The sequence below is a fragment of the Babylonia areolata genome, chromosome 13, assembly GCF_041734735.1.
Source record: "Babylonia areolata isolate BAREFJ2019XMU chromosome 13, ASM4173473v1, whole genome shotgun sequence".
Taxonomy (NCBI): domain Eukaryota; kingdom Metazoa; phylum Mollusca; class Gastropoda; order Neogastropoda; family Buccinidae; genus Babylonia; species Babylonia areolata.
The window spans coordinates 39,587,600-39,606,154 of NC_134888.1; the positions used below are offsets into that span (position 1 = coordinate 39,587,600).

The following is an 18,555-nucleotide window of genomic DNA, read 5'->3' on the forward strand; positions in this document are numbered from 1 at the left end:
AAGACCAAAAGCCCAGTTTCTACCAGCTTCTACAAACTGTTACAAAACCTATAATTCCAACCCAGTGCGGTCTGCCTTTCCACCCCTGCCCTAGTCTAAGTAGTTCATGCAGCAGGAATAGCCGCTACCGTCATTAATCTTAGTCTACCCTCAGTAACCTTAGTCTTCTACAAACCCTCTCACTTTGTTTTCACCTACACTACAAAATTACATCAACAATTTCAAAGCAAAATCAGCCTACTGGTTTTCTCTGTATAGAAATACATACAGATACACAATCATATCAAAAGCTAACCCATTCTAGTTTTGAACAGTATACAAAGTTCATCCATATGTTTTAAAATGTTACAAAAAATGTTAGCACATGCTGATTTATTGCATAAAAATGTTTCATTATTATTACTGTTATTATCCTTCTTAGGCATTAAAAAAAATTCCGACTCATGGTTAAGCATAAGAAAAAGTAACACTTGTCTAGAAAGTACACAAAAAAGTTCCAACAAACTCAGGAGCATGCACTGTCTATGAAGACTGATCACATTCATCAAAAAACACCTTGTCACCTTAATTCCAAGTCTTTTTTTTTTCTTCCTTTTTTTTAAACAATGAACAAGAGAGAAAGGGAGAGAACAAAAAACAAAACAATGGTTTTTCACCGGACACAACAGCAAGCATGTCCCAACATGCAACACTCCACTGCTTGGTACATATTCCCCATGGACACATGTGTTACCTTGGCATCAAAGGTCTTGGCCAAATGCACCACCATTGCTGAACTCAGTCCATGATTGCCCACCAGGCGAACTACCTCTATTCCCCTCTGCAGAATATGACGCATCTTGGAAAAGTTCTCTCTGGGGGAAAAAAGAAAGCAAGATTTTGGAGTAAGGGATATTGGGGTAGAAAATATATCATCAAGTATGTATATGTCTCACTGAAAATACTATCAGACAAACATACATAATCTGCATTAAATAACAACAAAGGTCTATCGACCTAACATGCAGCTTTCTGTTTATAATATCAGCTGTGCACGATCAACATTTAATACAACTACCAAGAATACTGTTTCTTTTTCTTCAGAGAGCATCAATACCTGTACCAAAATATAACATCATTTCAAATTTATCACTCACTTTAGCTTAAATCATTCTGAAAAAGTTTTTATACTGGCAATCACACCAACCTCTCTCAATTCTGTTATTTAAATATAACTTTCCTAATTAAGTTTTGAAATCATAAAAATAAAACTTAATACTTTTCAATCTGAAAAAAAAAAAAACACATACATAAAACACTGTTTAATAAAGTGCTGAAATTATGAAAAAATATTAATAAATTCTTATGAATAGGGATAAAAAAAAAAAAGACCGACTGTGCACTTAGGTGACAAGATTCTCCTGTGGATAACAGTCTTAGGTGACAAGATTCTCCTGTGGATAACAGTCTTAGGTGACAAGATTCTCCTGTAGATAACAGTCTTAGGTGACAAGATTCTCCAGTGGATAAGTCTTAGGTGACAAGATTCTCCTGTGGATAAGTCTTAGGTGACAAGATTCTCCTGTGCATTACACAGTCTTAGGTGACAAGATTCTCCTGTGGATAACAGTCTTAGGTGACAAGATTCTCCTGTGGATAACAGTCTTAGGTGACAAGATTCTCCTGTGGATAAGTCTTAGGTGACAAGATTCTCCTGTAGATAACAGTCTTAGGTGACAAGATTCTCCTGTGGATAACAGTCTTAGGTGACAAGATTCTCCTGAGGGTAAGTCTTAGGTGACAAGATTCTCCTGTGGATAACAGTCTTAGGTGACAAGATTCTCCTGTGGAAAACAGTCTTCCTAACACACAACGTTCCCTATAAATAGGATACCCAATGCCGATTCACTGACTCACTTGATGGTGTTGGAGTAAAAGCAGTGAGCTGTTTTCCACCACTGCTCTTGCTCCGGCGTGCACAGCTTTTTACACAGGCACAGCGGCAGCATGGGGGGCCGCGACACGTCCCCATCCACAGACATCTGCTGCTCCTTCAGCTGAAGCGCTGCGCAGCGCACCGCAGCGAACAGGAACACCTGGAGAGGGAACATTATACTATTATGTGTGCACATGTATGCATGAGAGGGAGGGAGGGAGAGAGAGAGAGAGTGTATGTGTATGTGTGTGTGTGTGTGTGTGTTTGTGCGTGCGTGTGCGTGTGTGCGCGTGCGCATCACACATATATGTGGAAATAGATACGTATGTTCATGTGTGTATGTGTATGTATATGTGTGTATGTGTAGATGTGTTTGTTTGTGTATGCATGTGCTGATGTATAAGTATACAAATTTGTATCTTCACATGTGTATGCGTGAGTGTATGTATATCTATATCTATACGTGTATTTATATACGAATATTGATGTGTTCACAATGTCTTTACTTGCTTTCGAGAATAAAATCATGTTTAAACCAAGAAGGAACACTTTAGGATGGACAAGGTGGTCAATATTTTGTCCAAGAATTTCTATTTGGGGTATGAAGAGACTTATATGCATTCAACCAAAGAAATGTCTCTAAACTGCTCAAATGATATCAATGCATGTGACAGAGAATTATACTCAGAAAACTAAGAATGTCTATAATCTCATCAGATTAAGTTTATGCGAGTAATTAGCAGTTAGGGAGTGCTGTTGTTTTTGTTTCTTTTTTTCTTCTTCTTCCTTCTGAGCTTTACATTATTTCTGGTTTTTATCATCATCACAAACTAAACCACATTCCCACATATGTACCTAACACAATCTTTCACAGACATTCTCTCACACACAAGTATTCACACACACACACACACAAACAGCATCAACAAGTGAGTCAAAAAATCACCAGACATACCTCTGTGTCCAGCTGACACAGCGTTTCAGCAGCCCCATTTTCCATGTTCTTCACGCTGTACTGCAGAGTATCAAATGTCTTGAAGTTGTCTGGCAAACACACACACACACAATTATGAACTGGTTCTCATAAACTGCTTAGCAACAGATAAATAAACATAAATAACAGTTAAATATCTGAAATGATAATGAAAAGCACATGATTCATAATTACAATTGCAAAAAAATAAAATAGACACAAAAAATACTGTCACACAGTGTTTACAATCAGATTTCAATCAAGACAGTGACACCCACGTTCAACTCTGTCACAAAGATACAAAATAGTTATTCTCCATCCAACATCATTTCTGCTAAGTCACATTTAGATAAACCTCTCTCTCTCACTCAGGTATATACATCACACCTCTGAAACAAAAGTAAACTGAAGGTATGGAAAAAGAAGAAAAAAAAAACCCACCAACTATTCCCTCTGAACAAATAAAGAGCCCCTAAAACCAGACAATAAGTAGCAGTGAAGCTGACTGAGGTACTCACAGTCCGGCTGGTGGACATCACCAAAGGAGTACTGCTGCAGGCACAACCACACCATCTCTGACAACCTGTCTGGGTGGAACGTGTGGGCTACTGAAACGCATAACACCACAGGTGGTATGTCACGCCCAAATTCTGCTGGTTCTTGTATACTATCAGTATACCACATTTGCCACAATAATCAAATAATGTTAACATCTGCAAATCCCTCACAGAACTAAAATATGACAAATGATGGGAATTTTAAACATGAAAAATGAAACACAATACTCCCTCTTAATCCCTTGAAAAAAAACAAAAAAAAACACTTTCCACATAATAATTCACAAACTTCTGTTAAAACCTCCACAAAATCACAAATGTCAAAACAAACATCTAGCCCTGAAAGTGGACTATGCTGGAGAACAAGCATGATGAAACTGTCACAATGATACACACAAAAAAGTGAAGCACTCTCAAGCTGTGAGGGGTAACCAGCACTTTCAGATCACACAGATTAGGTCAACTTTTCCAACATGGAAACTCACTGACGTTGGTAAGTTCATTCTTAATCATGTGGTCATGGAGCAACCATGTCTAAGTTATTGCAATGAGGATGAAATGATGAGCAATAAACCACATGCTCTCTCTCTTTCTTTTTTTTTTTTTTTAAATAATGTATGAGTAGAACTATAAAATACCATAAATCCATATCTGAACACAGACATGACAGTGTATCGGTAATGTTATGACAGTACACACACACAAAACTAACTGCCGGACAGACCCTCCCCCAGTGTTTCTACCTCTGTCCACGTCATACAGCTGTCTGCGTGGGGGCATGGACAGACTGGTGTTGCAGAACTTATGAGTGTTCAGCACGTAGGACTCTGCACTCCCACTGCGCATGTCCCGGATGGGGAACAAGGCCTCATACAGCTTCTCCTGACCAATGGGGGTGCAGTACTGCTGCTGCAGGCGGTGGCCCCAAGTGCCAGAGTCCCCCTGACACAAGTGGTACAGAGTGTGGCCTGCAAGAGCAAATGAATAAATCTTAGTCAGCAGACAAGAAATGTCATGAAATATGCACAATAATGTCGTTTTAAACAGGTGGTGCCGAAGCTGTGAGACAATTTCAATTCTGACATTACACATTTCACATGAATAAAAAAAAGTATGGAAACCTTTCAGCATCATGTATACAAATGATAGCATTCAACAGATAAGCCTATTTTCAGTCAACCGATACAATTTTATCATTTACATTCCACCCATGGTAACTTACCAAAAGCACTTCCTTTCAACATTTCTCTCTGCTGTCTTTACACTAATTTAAACCAATACAATGACATGAAAATAGACCAATAGAAGGCCAATATGTGGGCGAAAAAAATAAACCAATAAAAACAAAAGCTTATACACATGGTAACTGACCACTCTGGCTCATGCGGAAGAAACTGTTCTTGTACAACCAGGCGTACACTTTCTCCCGATCCTGCGTGGGCCGAACACACCAGACAGCCTGGGCGTCCATGGTGGGTATCGTCTGGCACAGCAGGAACAGTACTGCCGCCAGGGGGCGCATGTCGTTCCACGATACACTTCCCTGAAAGGTCAACCACCACAAATTTATTTCATACAAACTGTGCAGCTGACGTGAATTAGTGTGTGTTAGTGAAAGGAAATTTTCTTCCTAAAATTACATTAATATAACATACCGTGACCCACTAGTGCAGACTCCAGCAGGGGTCTAATTCCTGTCCTGTGCAAACTACTACCCGCCTTGCAGAGAAAACGAAAGTAGCTACGGCAGATAACCTCCCAGAAGTAGGTTACCTCCCCTTTGCATCCCTGACTGGCGCCCTCCTTTGACGGCAATTCGTCGTAACCATCGCAGAGTGGATGGAGAACGCGGGGAGGAACGGTAGGGTCTTAAATTTAGGTCATGGTAAATATTTTATATAAACGTAATTTTTGGAAGAAAATTTCCTTTTAACTACACATACTTAACCGTGACCCACTTCTGCAGAATGGCACGACAAGGTGGAGAGCTCACCTGTTCTATTGTCTGAGCCCTGCGATGGCCTGTTGTGTGACCACTGCAGAGGCAATGCCTCTTGAACCATCATCCTTAAGCAAGAGATGTCCCTCAAGTACAAGTCAATGAAGGTAGCAGGGTTTTTCCAGTAAGCAGCATCCATGATGCTGAGTGGGCAAAGGCAAGAGAAGAGGACATTGCTCTGACTTTGTGAGCTCTGGCTGAGGAGGCATCAAGTCTCAACCCTGTGTCTGCACATGTGCCTTCAATCGTACTGACTATCCATCGAGACAGAGACGTCTTGCTAATGTCGCGAGAGTAGTCCAGGTTCTAACTGATGAAGAGGCGTCATTTGGATGACCGGAAGGGACCTGACCTTTTGAGATAGACACGCAGGGCCTTGACGTGGCAGAGGAACCCGTCTTCGTTGTCAGGGGCCAGTATGGAAGGAAGAGAGCAGTTTGATGAAGAGTATGGGGTAGGGTGTGCTGAAAGTTTGATTTTTGGCAAGAAATTCAGAGAGGAATGTGAGCGAGACAGATCCATTTGGCTCGAAGGCTATGTCTTGTGCGATGCTGCTAAGGGCGTGTACTTCGCTACCACATCTACCTGAGGCATGAGAAATGAGGAAGAGTGTTTTCAGATCCATGAAAAATTTTCAGGCAAAGTCATTGTTTTTAGAGCATGCAGGTGCTGTGGAAGGAGGCGGAGGTCCTCCTGAGAAATAGGCAGGGGGCCTTGCAGGATAGGACCCAGGGCAAGGATGGGTTGTTTGGAAGACGGGCAGGGCGCAAACCCAATGAATTTCCCTCGACCCATTGCAGAGGGGAAATTGAGAAGAGAGGCGGTGGGGACGTCCTGGGTGGGTTGGCCCCTAACTCTAGAACACATTGCAGGGCATCAACCACTATGGGTGACTGGGTAAGGGCCTGCTGAGGCCCACTGGGTGGTGGTTGGATGCCTAACAGTTCTTTTGCCAGGCTTTTTTGAGACATGCCTGTGTTATGAATTGGCTGCACCCGGTCAGGCGCATAGGAAGCAAGGAGGTCCATTGCTTCTGTGAAAGACAAAGGTTGTGTCTGTTGTGAAGTGGGATCTCCCGCATTGAGGATTTCCACTTCAGAGGCAGTATCATCAGTGGGATTGTGTTACTGTGCGCTGTCTGCGTGGTCAGTGTGGCCTCCGTGTGTGATGTGTGTGTACCCAATGGCCGAGGAGTGGGGCTGCTGGGTGGTGTCTGTAGGAGATGAAGGTGGGGGTGTGTCAGTGGAAGAGGGGTTGGCAGGAGGTGTGGTGCCTGTGAGAGGGGTGGAGTCAGTGGGAGGAGAGGGTGTAGCACCAGGAAGGAGGGTGGTGCAGATTTGTCAGAACATAGACAGTATGAGATGCTGATTGTCAGTTGGGGCTTGTGTCTGAGCCACCACTGGCTGGGTAACAGCAGAGTCTAGCGGTGTGGCTGATGGAACAGCTGCTGCCGAGGTTGGAGAGACCTTGCATGCACCCGCGGTGTGGGAGAGGGGCAGTGCCGGTGCAAGGGAGGTAACTGAGGCGCTCACTGGCAGGGATGCCAAAGCAGGGGTTGCCTCCCTTGAATTTGAGACGGTGAGGGGGAAAGTGCACGCGTGTGGGCATGTGTGTCGCCTAGTGGGTCACCTTCCTCCCTACCTTGAGGGAGGGCATCCCTGCCCGAAACAGTCACTGTCGGACGCGAGATGGTCAGGACACGCCACTTGAGGGGCACATGATCTGTGGCCATGGTGGCCATCACTGACGTATGAGAAATAGGAGCAGACCAAGTGTGCCAAGTGAAGGACGAAAGTCTGTGTTGGATTCCCTGAGAGGGAGCACACTCAGTTGAAACTGTGGCCATGGGGAAAGGGATATAGGAGGGTGAGTGGTACACTGCCAAGTGGAGGAGGTGGAGGGTTAGCGTTGTAGACAGAGCCCAAGGTAGAGGGCCCACAGTGTCTGCCAGGCAATTGTGATTGCGCCTTAATTTTAGCTCTATCACCCAATCGAGCCAAGTAGTTATGTGACCTGTTGTACCCCCGAAAACGGAGTATGGCTGCCTACACGGCGGGGTAAAAACGGTCATACACGTAAAAGCCCACTCGTGTACATACGAGTAAACGTGGGAGTTGCAGCCCACGAACGCAGAAGAAGAAGAAGAAGAAGAAGAAGTGACCTGTTGTGATTCATCATCGGACACAAAATAAGAGCACCAAGGAATCGATACACAGGCAGAAAATAGGAAAAAACTTAACCATACGCAGAGCACAGAAGCAGGAGTCAAGATGGCTGCCGGAAAAAGAGGGCGCTAGTCAGGGATGCAAACAGGAGGTAACCTACTTCCGGAAGGTTATCGACCGTAGCTACTTTTGTTTTCTCCGCATAGGCGGGTAGTAGTTTGCACAGGACAGGAATTAGACCCCTGCTGGAGTCTGCACTAGTGGGTCACAGTTAAGTATGTGTTGTTAAATGTGAACTCGGAGTGTGTTAGTGACTTACACATCAAACCAAAACATTTAATATTTCCCTACACTCCTAGGGAAAAAAAAAGACACAAAATGATCCCAACTAAAATTAATACACACTTTGTAGATTTCATAGAAGCAATTGCACTACCGGTTTTATAGGCAAACAACAATAGCATTACTGAATAGTTAACAACAGACCATCTTCACAAGGTTCTGGATGAAATTAAGCCTATCTGAAACCACTGGTTTTAATCATATGATGATAGATACTGTCATACAAGCATTCAGTCCTTTAAATTACATTGAGTTTTCTGTCAATTCAAAAAATTACTTGCCATCCACCTAAAAAGTAACTTTCCCACCTTCTTTTTAATCAAGACAAAAAATTACCCTGCATCTGTCATCATTTTCTGCATCTTAACTGCCAGCTGACCTCTACAAGAAAACATCATCATCATTATGACCATGGCTGTTGTTGCTTACAGTCCACCCCACCACACGGGGCCATACAAGTAACATTACCTTTTGTGCTCTTTTCAGCAGCAGTGTTCCAGCCAGGAAAAACAACTGTCCCTGCATTTCTGTGACGAAGGCGTCCCACTCCTCACTGGGGTTGTTCATGTTGATGGCTCTATGCACTGCTATGTCAAAACTGTATAGGAACCACACACACACACACACAAATATCAATAACACCACTTCATACACTTAAAAGTAGGCATCAATCTGCATGACCACAGCCTTATTTAACCAATAAACTACAATACAAGGAACACAAAAACAAAACTGGACGTCCAATTCAATAAAGAAAATCCAGTATCCTTGATGATTCAACACATACATACACACATATCTCTTTCTCTCTCACAAAACACTCACGAACGCATGCATGCATCTTTCATACAAAACATACACATGCATGACCACATCTCTCTCAAACAAAACACACTCACAAATGCATGTGCACATCTCTCACAAAAATCAACATTCACACATACATACACACATCTCTTTCTCATGAAACAGCACACTCACATGCATGCATCCCTCTCACACATGACAAACACAAACATGCACTCATCTCTTTCTCTCTCTTACTAAACAACACAGATACATGCACACATCTCTCTTTCGTACGAAACAACACACTCACACATACCTGCCAACACATATCTCTCTCACAAAAGACACATACATGCACGCATCTCTCTCTCATCCAAAACAACACTCTCACACACACCCTATTTTTTTTTTTATTTGCACACATCTGTCTCTTACCCAAAACAACACACACACACACATACAAGCACATATATCTCTCTTAACAAAAAAACACATACATGCATGTCTTTCTATCACACAAAACAACACACTCACGCACCTGTGCAGAGCCTCCGCACTCTCCACCACATCCTTGTTGGCCAGACGCAGGTAAGTCAGATTGCACAGAACCACCAGATAGTGGAACATAAACTCCACATCCTGCCAGCTATCATGCTCACCCTGATATGCCTAAAGAAGAAAAAAAAAAAGCCATCATCAGAGGTTGAGTCACTGAGCATAAAAACGGCCAGCTGATATCTTTTAGTTCTTCCTTGCATAATTCTATTACGTGCATCCTTTTTCTTCTCCAACTTCCATCTTTAAGCTGCCCTATCATCCTTACTTGTTCAGTGGCATTACATTACCTTCAAACCCCTCATCCTGAATCCCCCACACTCATTTCTACCATGACCATTCTGAATGCCCTTAAACCCCGTTTTTATCCACAAAAGGCAAGCCACAACATTGTTCAACCCTCAGCGCCTAGGACAGGCATGATTCAACTCTCAATTCTACCTGACACCTGAACAGGAAAAACCCTAACTTCAACAATTAATCCCTCCTGAAACCTGAACATGAATAACCAAATCGTCCTTTCCTTACCCTGAAAACCTCCAGCAGACACTCGTACCACTCCAGGCTGGAGGTGAAGGCAGTGGTACGGTCGGTCTCCACAGCATTGACATAAGCATCCTCCACTCTTTGGGAGTCCAAGTACATGCGCAGCATTTTGATTCTCAGCTCTACGTCCTGGGGCTTCTTCACCTGTAGAACAGGCATCTGTACTGAATGGTTTGAATTACAATACATGAAGAACAAACATCTACCCTGAGTGGCATTAATTACAATTTTATGAAATCATCTTCATGCTCTATCAAACTCAGAATTGCTGAGGTCTGCTACTTCAACTAAAAAAAAAATCATCTTCTACAGTGCAAAGTTCCACTCCAGTCATTTAAACATAACAAACACTGCAAAGATTTGAGCTGCCAGAAAAGATCTGTCATGCATTTTTTTCTGGTCAGAAAAGTAATGCCTGAGTAAAGAGTCAGACTATCTTACATCTTGACCCCCCTCTGATCTCCCCTTTCCACCTATCACCCTTGTACCAAGATGACAGATCAATTACATCCATATCATACTAAAAAAAATATGACTGGCTAATATGTGTCTTTCACATATTCATGTGCAATTTGAAATCATGTGTTTTGTTCTGTCACAGACTTTAAACAGCAGAAACTGTTTACCAGTTCCGAGGCAATTAGACTTTCCAAGTCACCGTCACTGCTTTGCCCTGGTGATTCTGTGATCAACTTTTCCTGAAACAAAACAATTAACATGTACAATGTCAACAGACACGCACACAAATAACCAACATACATACATAAGACTGTGCATGTGCACACACACACACACTAACATGCATACACACACACATCATACTCTACTTGAAAACCAGGAGGGACAAAAACATTACATTTTAAATTCTTTTCATCAAAGTTCAGTGCATCATTACAAATTTTTCAAATGTCTTTCATATAAAGCAAGACTTCTCAAACACAATTCCAGCTAATAATTACGCTCTTTAAGCTTACCAGGAGGCTTTTAAATTCCGACTCTTAGTGTGAAAGGGGGGTTTAAGGAATTTTCACTTTTTATGCTATTTTGCTGTCACCTATTTTCTTCTGCATCACTTTAGGAACACAAAACAAACACCTTATGTAAATACAGATGTTATCATCAATACCTCAAATACCAGCACACAATACATACATACACACTCCCAATATATACATGTAAGTAGCATCACGAGTTACTTCACCGCCCACCTTCAGTCTGAAGATGACATCACTCTGTGGATACAGTTTTTCTGCTTTCTCCAGCCAGTACTAGGGAAACAAAGACAAATTACAAAGTTCAGATTCTCTTCTTCACTGCAATATTTCTATAAGCTTAAAAACAACCACACTCACACTCCCTATGACTTGTGATTTATTAAAAATTTTCATCCAAAAATGGACTAGCTGACTTGTCTATTTTGGCTGACAGATTTTTTTCCCCAAAAAAATTTACTGAAATCACAACAGCACATACTCATAACTTCCCTTTTATGTTAATTCCAACTGACTGTAACTTTAATCATTCATGAACATTATATGATATATATGAAACAGACATACACACATTCAGAGGATCGTAATGCTCACAAAATTATTTTTCTCTGATGTAATATGGCACTATGAAGGCTGCACTGACAACCATACTTATTTACAATATCATTTCTTGCTGTGGTGACAGAAAAAGCCTGCCTATCTCCCTGTTCAACGCCACCATCTGCCTTCCTGGCAAGTTCACTGAACACAGGACAGAATTTTATTTCAGAGAATCCGATTACACCTCTACAATGTACATGAAGTCTCCTTGCTTTTTTTGTTGTTGGTTGTTGTTTTTTGTTTTTTTTACAAATTACGCATTAGTGATCTGTTTATGCAAGGGTTCAACAGCCTATCAGTTAACATCAGGTGATAAAGGAATATTGGATTCCTACCTTTCCTTTTCCTGCATCCACCCCTACATCACTGTACAGCTCACAGACTGAAACAAGGGAAACAAAAATGATGCTTCAACATCTCAAAAAATAAAGTCTGGTTAATGTTGCATAGCAATAACTGCAAGTAAAAAAAACCCAACAAATCAGTAAAATATTGCATAGCAGTTAGCACTAACTGCATGTAATCACAATTCTTTTTTTCATAAACAATGAAAACGAGTGATATAAATTCACTGCAAATGTCTATTCCTCCTCCCTTTCTTTTTTATTTCTTACCCATTTTTTTCCGTAGATTTTCAATAGATTATCAAACATTCTGATAACTTGTAGTAAGCTAATAAACAAAACCAATCTATTTCAAGCACTTTCATTATTTGACTAATATTTTCTTTGGTCATCATCTGACACCAACACCAAAGCAAGAAAAAAAAAGGGCCTGCAACAATGATCAAAAATAAAAATTCAAAAAAGTGTCATCTTACTTTTCAACACCACCTCTTTGCCCGGGCCTCCCAATTCCAGAAATCTGAAATGGAACAAACAGAAAGCTCACTGTAAGTGTAATCATATACACCATGGGACACAAAAAATATTCATCATCACCACACACAAACAAATGAAACATTCACAAAAAACCCTGAAACCAGACAAGTAACTTAGCACACAAAATATATAACAACACAAATTAACTGAATTATGAATGAATACAATAAATGATTCAATAAATAAAAAGTCCCTGTCAAACAGAAGAACATCAAATTTGAAAATAAAAAAAAACCAGTATCAGTCAGAATTAAGAAATAAAACTAGTTATACTGCTTGAATGGCTCTCTCTTCTTTTTTTTCTTTTTTTTGGGGGGAAGGGGTGTGGGGGGATCTCTTTAACAAAGAATTAAAAAATATAATATCTAAAACAGTTTCAATCTTTTTTTTTAATTTTACTAACTTTAACAAAGTAAATTAGCAAGCAAATTAAACCATATCATTTGTACACAGTAAATCACATCCTTCAAAATTGTTGATGTGAACTATGGCACAACTGACAAAGCAAAGATAAGTAAACATCTCTTTCCATATTTTTCTTTTTTTTTCAGCAGATGCTGTGTGCTGAAAATACAGATCAATCCACACACTCTGACAACTTGAAACCAAAACTTTACATACTGATGCAGCATATAGCAAAACAGATCCATAAAAAAAAAAAAAAAATTAATCAATTTTACTTCTGCACCCTCCTTCATCCTTCCATAATCATAAATACACATAAAGTTAAACACAACATAAAATCAAAAGCATTCACTCACAAAGTCATTGTATAAGCCAAGTATGTCTATCAAACTGCTTGTAAATTGAAATGCTGTATTTATGGAAAAGCTAGGTACTTTTGTACTTAAAACTTACAGAACTTCACAGCCTTCATGCACATGCAGCGTACACAAGTTTTTTCAGAATCATTAGTGCACGAGGACACCTGAACTAGTAGCACAGAGGTTTCTAAATCAAATTCAAATCAAGGTATGGTGCTTAGAGTCTTGCCGACCACTAAGACCAACAGAGGTTTCTGGTATCAGGATTAATGCACACCTTTTGTAAGCCTCTATGGCGTTCTCCTTGTTGCCCACTGCCTCTTCGATCTGCCCAAGCAGTCTGAACGACTGAGGAACAGTCTCCCGTACACTCAGGAAGGAGGCCAGATACCTTGACAAAAACATATACATGTAAACTTTCTCTCACCTGGAAACAACTTAAAACAGTAAACAAGCTATAACCACAAATACAGCCACTCAATCAAAAATGTTTACTGAAAAGTCAAAAGCAGCTGTAGAGCTTTTAAGTTTTTCCCTGTATCACGCACTTTGACAATGCAAGATGCCAGTCCTGCATTTAAAATGTTGGCTTGGTCAGATATTGCTGTAGAAATCTCTGTTGGATGTGGCTGTGTCTGGATGGACATAGCCTTCATTTCCATATGCTTGATGATATTTTTTGTTTCATTTTTTTGAAACTTTACTCAAAGTCTGGAACATTGTGCCTTCAGACATATCATACAGGTGAGTGTGTGCCTTTGTGAGTGTATCTGTCGGGTCGTGTGTGCATGCTTATGCCGTTACAGAATACAGATTACTTTATTATCTCAACAAGAGAAAATATACATGCGTGCATCCTTATCTTTTATGCTTGCTATGCATTCTACTACAAACAAAATACAGAACAAATAAAAAGGATCAACATGATTAAATACAGACAACTTCATGTATAAGTCATATCTAATCTAATACCAAAATACACTGATTCAGTAACTGACATTACCTTGTGCTTCCTTCAAAATACAGAATACTGTACTATCTCCAATAAGAGATATCAGTTTGTCACTTTGAGGCATAAAAAAACAAAACCAATACATGAAAATAAGTCAATCAGTAAATATGTCTATGTAAAATGCTTAAAATATTAACTTGAGGTATGCCACTTGTGCAATTATCACAGTCTTAAACATACATAACCACAGATTATCTCAACAAGAAACATCAAAACTGTACATTCACTTCTTTTTTTTTAACATAAAATGGAAGCTCAAAAAACGTGTAATGATATATCAGCTGTACCCACATACAAACAAATTATATTACTTGGCATACAAATCTATAAATTGATAAAAAATATATATAATACATATTTGGAATGTCTCCATTACTACTATCCTGATGATATAAACCAGAAATAAACACCACAGAATCAATATTATCAAATGATGGAAAACCAAAAGGGACCAGGATTCCAGTCCACATTATGATGTCACATAATTTACATTTCATAAGTCAGTAGTTTATCACTGTTTCACAGTAGTTGTACTTTATTTTTAAAATCGCTACTTTAAAACATATTTGCACAATCATTTTATATATTACTGTCTTAATACTTTGTGAAAATGCTAGTTATAATCAAGGCATAATTAGCAAACAATAAAATAAGAAAACAGACACACACTGAACATTCAGTGTTCCTTGTTTACCTTCTGGCAGTATCAAATTCCCCCACTTCAAAGTACAGTCTTGCAATCTGGTAGCCCTTGGCATTTTTCTGCACAGTTTGCAAGTATATATAAAATCAAATTACAATACAGATTAGTGAATGTACCATCAATAAACAATGATTAACATAAAATACAAATAAGTAAATAAATGTTCCTAAAAGATCACACACAGTCGCACACACAATTTTACCAACACTTTGCAAATACAAGACAGCCACAAGGAATATAAGAAAACTCAAGACACATCTCACCTCTGTTGCAAAACCACATCCACCATAACACAACCATTAAAACAAAGAGCGATCTAAAATTTGCAAGGACCGGTGTTAATGTTTATTCAGTCACTGACAACTGTAGCAAAATTTTACTAGAGAAAAGAAATTACATGGTTCAAAATAATTCCAGCTTTCTTATTAAATATTATTTGTGCTCTATACACCACATAGCTACAGTCCCAGATTATTCATCAATAACTTGCATTTTCATTGTTGGTGGCTACAGCATTATGTAAACATGTTCTTTATGTGGTTTCTGATTTACAGTCCAGAAAGACACACTCATAATGTGTGTACATATATAATGTGTGTACATACTTTCTTTTACATAAATCCCCAGATTAACAATCCCTTAATTCCATATCATGGTTTTATCTTTTCTTTCTTTCAAAACTCTTTTCCCATCAGTCTTTTCCACTTCTGTGTTCAGGTATAATTTTTGTGGTGTAGGTGCTTGTTTGCTATCAGACCACGTTTCTTCAGAATGAATCTTCCATGTTCATGACTATTTTGGGTTTGAGTGGAGTTGACTTTAGAGTGAATACTAGTAAACTGCCTAAGTGTCTGGTGATTTTTTTTTAAACCTTTTTTTTTTAATTATCATAATCTGTTATGTGGGAGTGATGTGTATATGTCAACATAATTTGCTAGTCATAAATACACTACTCACATTTAAACTTTATGTTCATTTCTGACAATCCATATGAGTTCACCTTGACCACCATCACCATGTCCTCAACAATTTCATAAAATACTGACAAAAGCCAGCAAAAATAATTGAAATAACAGTTTATTACAGATCGAAGGTTTCACTTCATCGTAAACAACTTTTCAGCCCTGTTATATTGTGGAATAAAGATCTACTATTAATGTCCTCATTCGTTGATTTCAATTTCCCTGTGGCAGACTAAATTTCAGACGATTCTGAGACGGCGATTCATAAAAACAGGGATTCTGCAAGCGGTCTGATGATGATTGGGGCCATATACTAATTATTTCAGTGGTGGACATGGAGAGAAAGGGTATCATTATATGCTGCTGTTGAAGACAAACTTCGTCGTTTGGCAGGATTTCAAATTCCTGTCTGGTGACTGGTGTACGGGTGTCCTTTTGGTTTCGTTCATCGATTCAACATTTTTTATGTCGAAGGTTGCATTTTAGGGATACATATCAAACGATATTACCTCCCTCTCATCTTTGATCCTTCCGAGGATGCTAGACACATGCCGGTCGACGTCTTGTTTCCTTCTGAACATTTTGGCACAACTAGTTGCTTGTCGATCGTCACGGCAAAATGCCGCCTTGAACTGATGTCTTCGCGGAACCAAAGGCCGGAAATTATTGTCGCTAACGCGTTTATGCCACAGTCAATTTATGGTACCTTCAAATAATATGCTACTATTCTTGGGAGACAATAATGGTGTTTTACTATATTATTATAAAAAGGAAAATTCAAGCAGGCTTTATAAATGCTTTGTTGTTGTGAAGTGCCGTCATAAAAAAATTAACATAACATCTTTTCACAGAGCTAGTCACAAACAATGCCAATTATTTGCAAACAACATGACAAATGAAATGAAGCAAACCACGTGCTTTCAAGTTGGATTTCGATGCATCATGTTTATGGAACTTGACCTTCGTGCACGTAAAAAGGAAACAGCTATAAAACCACACAAACATGTACATCGGTCTGTCTTGCTTTAAAATGCCAGACCTCGGGGACTCAGTCAGTCACTGAGTGACTGATGTGGCTCTGTAAATGCCTTTGATAACAATAATAACCATCATCGTCCTAAATCCCCGGGAAACCACCGCCACTGACCTAACTCATCTCAGTTTAATTCCACTTACTAATGAGGGTCATAGCTACACACATATATGAGAACTGAACTGCACGAGAGGACTGATACCTCCTCAGGGAGTCCATTTTCAGTGCGCAAGAATTCCATGTGGAAATGAGGTTTTTAATTACTGAGAAAAGTATCAATATCAATAGCTCAAGGAGGCGTCACTGCGTTCGGTCAAATCTATATACGCTACACCACGTCTGCCAAGCAAGACTGAGAAGAATGTTTTGTGATCTGAAGGGAATGTCCGAGCACTGATAAACTTGAAAATCGGGGTTGGGGATATGGCTATAGAAGCTGATTCAGTGATACTTAGAGAGTTAACTCTTGACAGAATGCGTACATGGCGGTCAGTCTAGCACTGAAGGTGCTTAGAACTTTCCGGTGTAAGCTGTTCATACTCAAGTTAAGTTTGCCAAATGTATCGAGTCGTTGCACCTCAGTATGTCACAACATGCTTTTTGATTTACTCAGAGTTGAAGCATATGTTGAAGAAAGCCCAGCCCGGTATCCATCTGGCACAGTGCAGTATACTGGCCACACCAAGGACTTATATACAAAGATAGTCCCTCTGCTCTCCGGAACAGGCTTCAACAATTAAGGTTTGGAGCTGACTGTGGCCTTATTAGCAATCAGTTTCTTTGATTTGGGGTTGCCGACCGGATGATACCCATAAGATCTTGCTTGTTTAAATGCCACTGTTGACTTCTGTGTGTCTTATCAGTTCAGTTCCACCCCTCAATCTGTGTATGATGACACTCTCACCCACTCGATCCTCAGTCTCCCCCCCCCCCCCAGCCCCCCCAAACCCCATCTCCACACATTCCACTCCCTGTCCATGTAGCCAGCTGGCTCATGGCCTCGTCAGTGTAAAAAGAAAGCCATTACCGCTTTCTCTGGCTCGATCTTTGGCTAAATGACACGCAGGGTAGTTTAGTGTGATCTATGGTGTTCCTATGTCAGTTCTGATGCGAACGCTCAGCCGGATAGAATCTTCTGTCAAGTCTCAGTCTATCTCAAGAGACCAGTTCGCCATCCGGGTTATGAAAGGATTATTCTGGTCCACCGCCGTCAGGCGAGCTGTGACAAGCATGTGCATGGTAGAAATGTTGTCAGCGAAAACGGTGACTGAGCAGCGGAAGTGACCTGCTCAGTTGTGACAAATTGATTACTCCGTATATATATATTTTTCCTGACGATCAAGGGAAGGAGGATGTCCGGAACCAGAACTACGCCATAGGAAAATTTCGAGTCCACCGGATAAAAGTGGACTTCCTCCCATAGCCTGGAACCATTGCTTGCTTTCTGTTTCAGCTGAGGACATCTGCAAACAGGCTGACTTCATGATCCCACCAATGATGCAATTAATGTTACTGGAGTTTGTGGAAATAACGAAGACTGAATTGAGAATCAGTCGTTACGCATGATAACTGAGTACAGTAGGCCCCCAACGTCTATTTTGCCGATCTGTCAGTCTGTCTGCCGGTGCAAAGTTGGTTTCCTGAACTAATTTCCCATGTATGAATTAAACTTATTGTTTCCTGGCTATTATTGACAATATCTGCTGGATCTTGCTAGCAACACTGATTTCCAATTTTGGAAAAGGATTAGAATTTTGTTCTTCTAAC

The 18,555-nt window shown here is 40.1% G+C and overlaps 1 protein-coding gene across 1 annotated transcript in view; it reads right to left on the reverse strand.

Moving 5' to 3' along the window:
• Positions 1 to 16,396, reverse strand: part of LOC143288767 (E3 SUMO-protein ligase RanBP2-like) — a 96,405-nt gene extending 80,009 nt beyond the window's left edge. The window contains 16 exon segments of the mRNA XM_076597395.1: positions 734 to 854; positions 1,897 to 2,075; positions 2,871 to 2,959; positions 3,407 to 3,496; positions 4,189 to 4,413; positions 4,817 to 4,988; positions 8,420 to 8,549; positions 9,279 to 9,409; positions 9,824 to 9,985; positions 10,468 to 10,539; positions 11,050 to 11,109; positions 11,769 to 11,815; positions 12,254 to 12,297; positions 13,356 to 13,469; positions 14,785 to 14,852; positions 16,265 to 16,396. Coding sequence (XP_076453510.1) covers positions 734 to 854; positions 1,897 to 2,075; positions 2,871 to 2,959; positions 3,407 to 3,496; positions 4,189 to 4,413; positions 4,817 to 4,988; positions 8,420 to 8,549; positions 9,279 to 9,409; positions 9,824 to 9,985; positions 10,468 to 10,539; positions 11,050 to 11,109; positions 11,769 to 11,815; positions 12,254 to 12,297; positions 13,356 to 13,469; positions 14,785 to 14,852; positions 16,265 to 16,336 — 1,776 coding nt within the window. The 5' untranslated portion in view covers positions 16,337 to 16,396.
• Between the last annotated feature and the right edge of the window lie 2,159 nt (positions 16,397 to 18,555).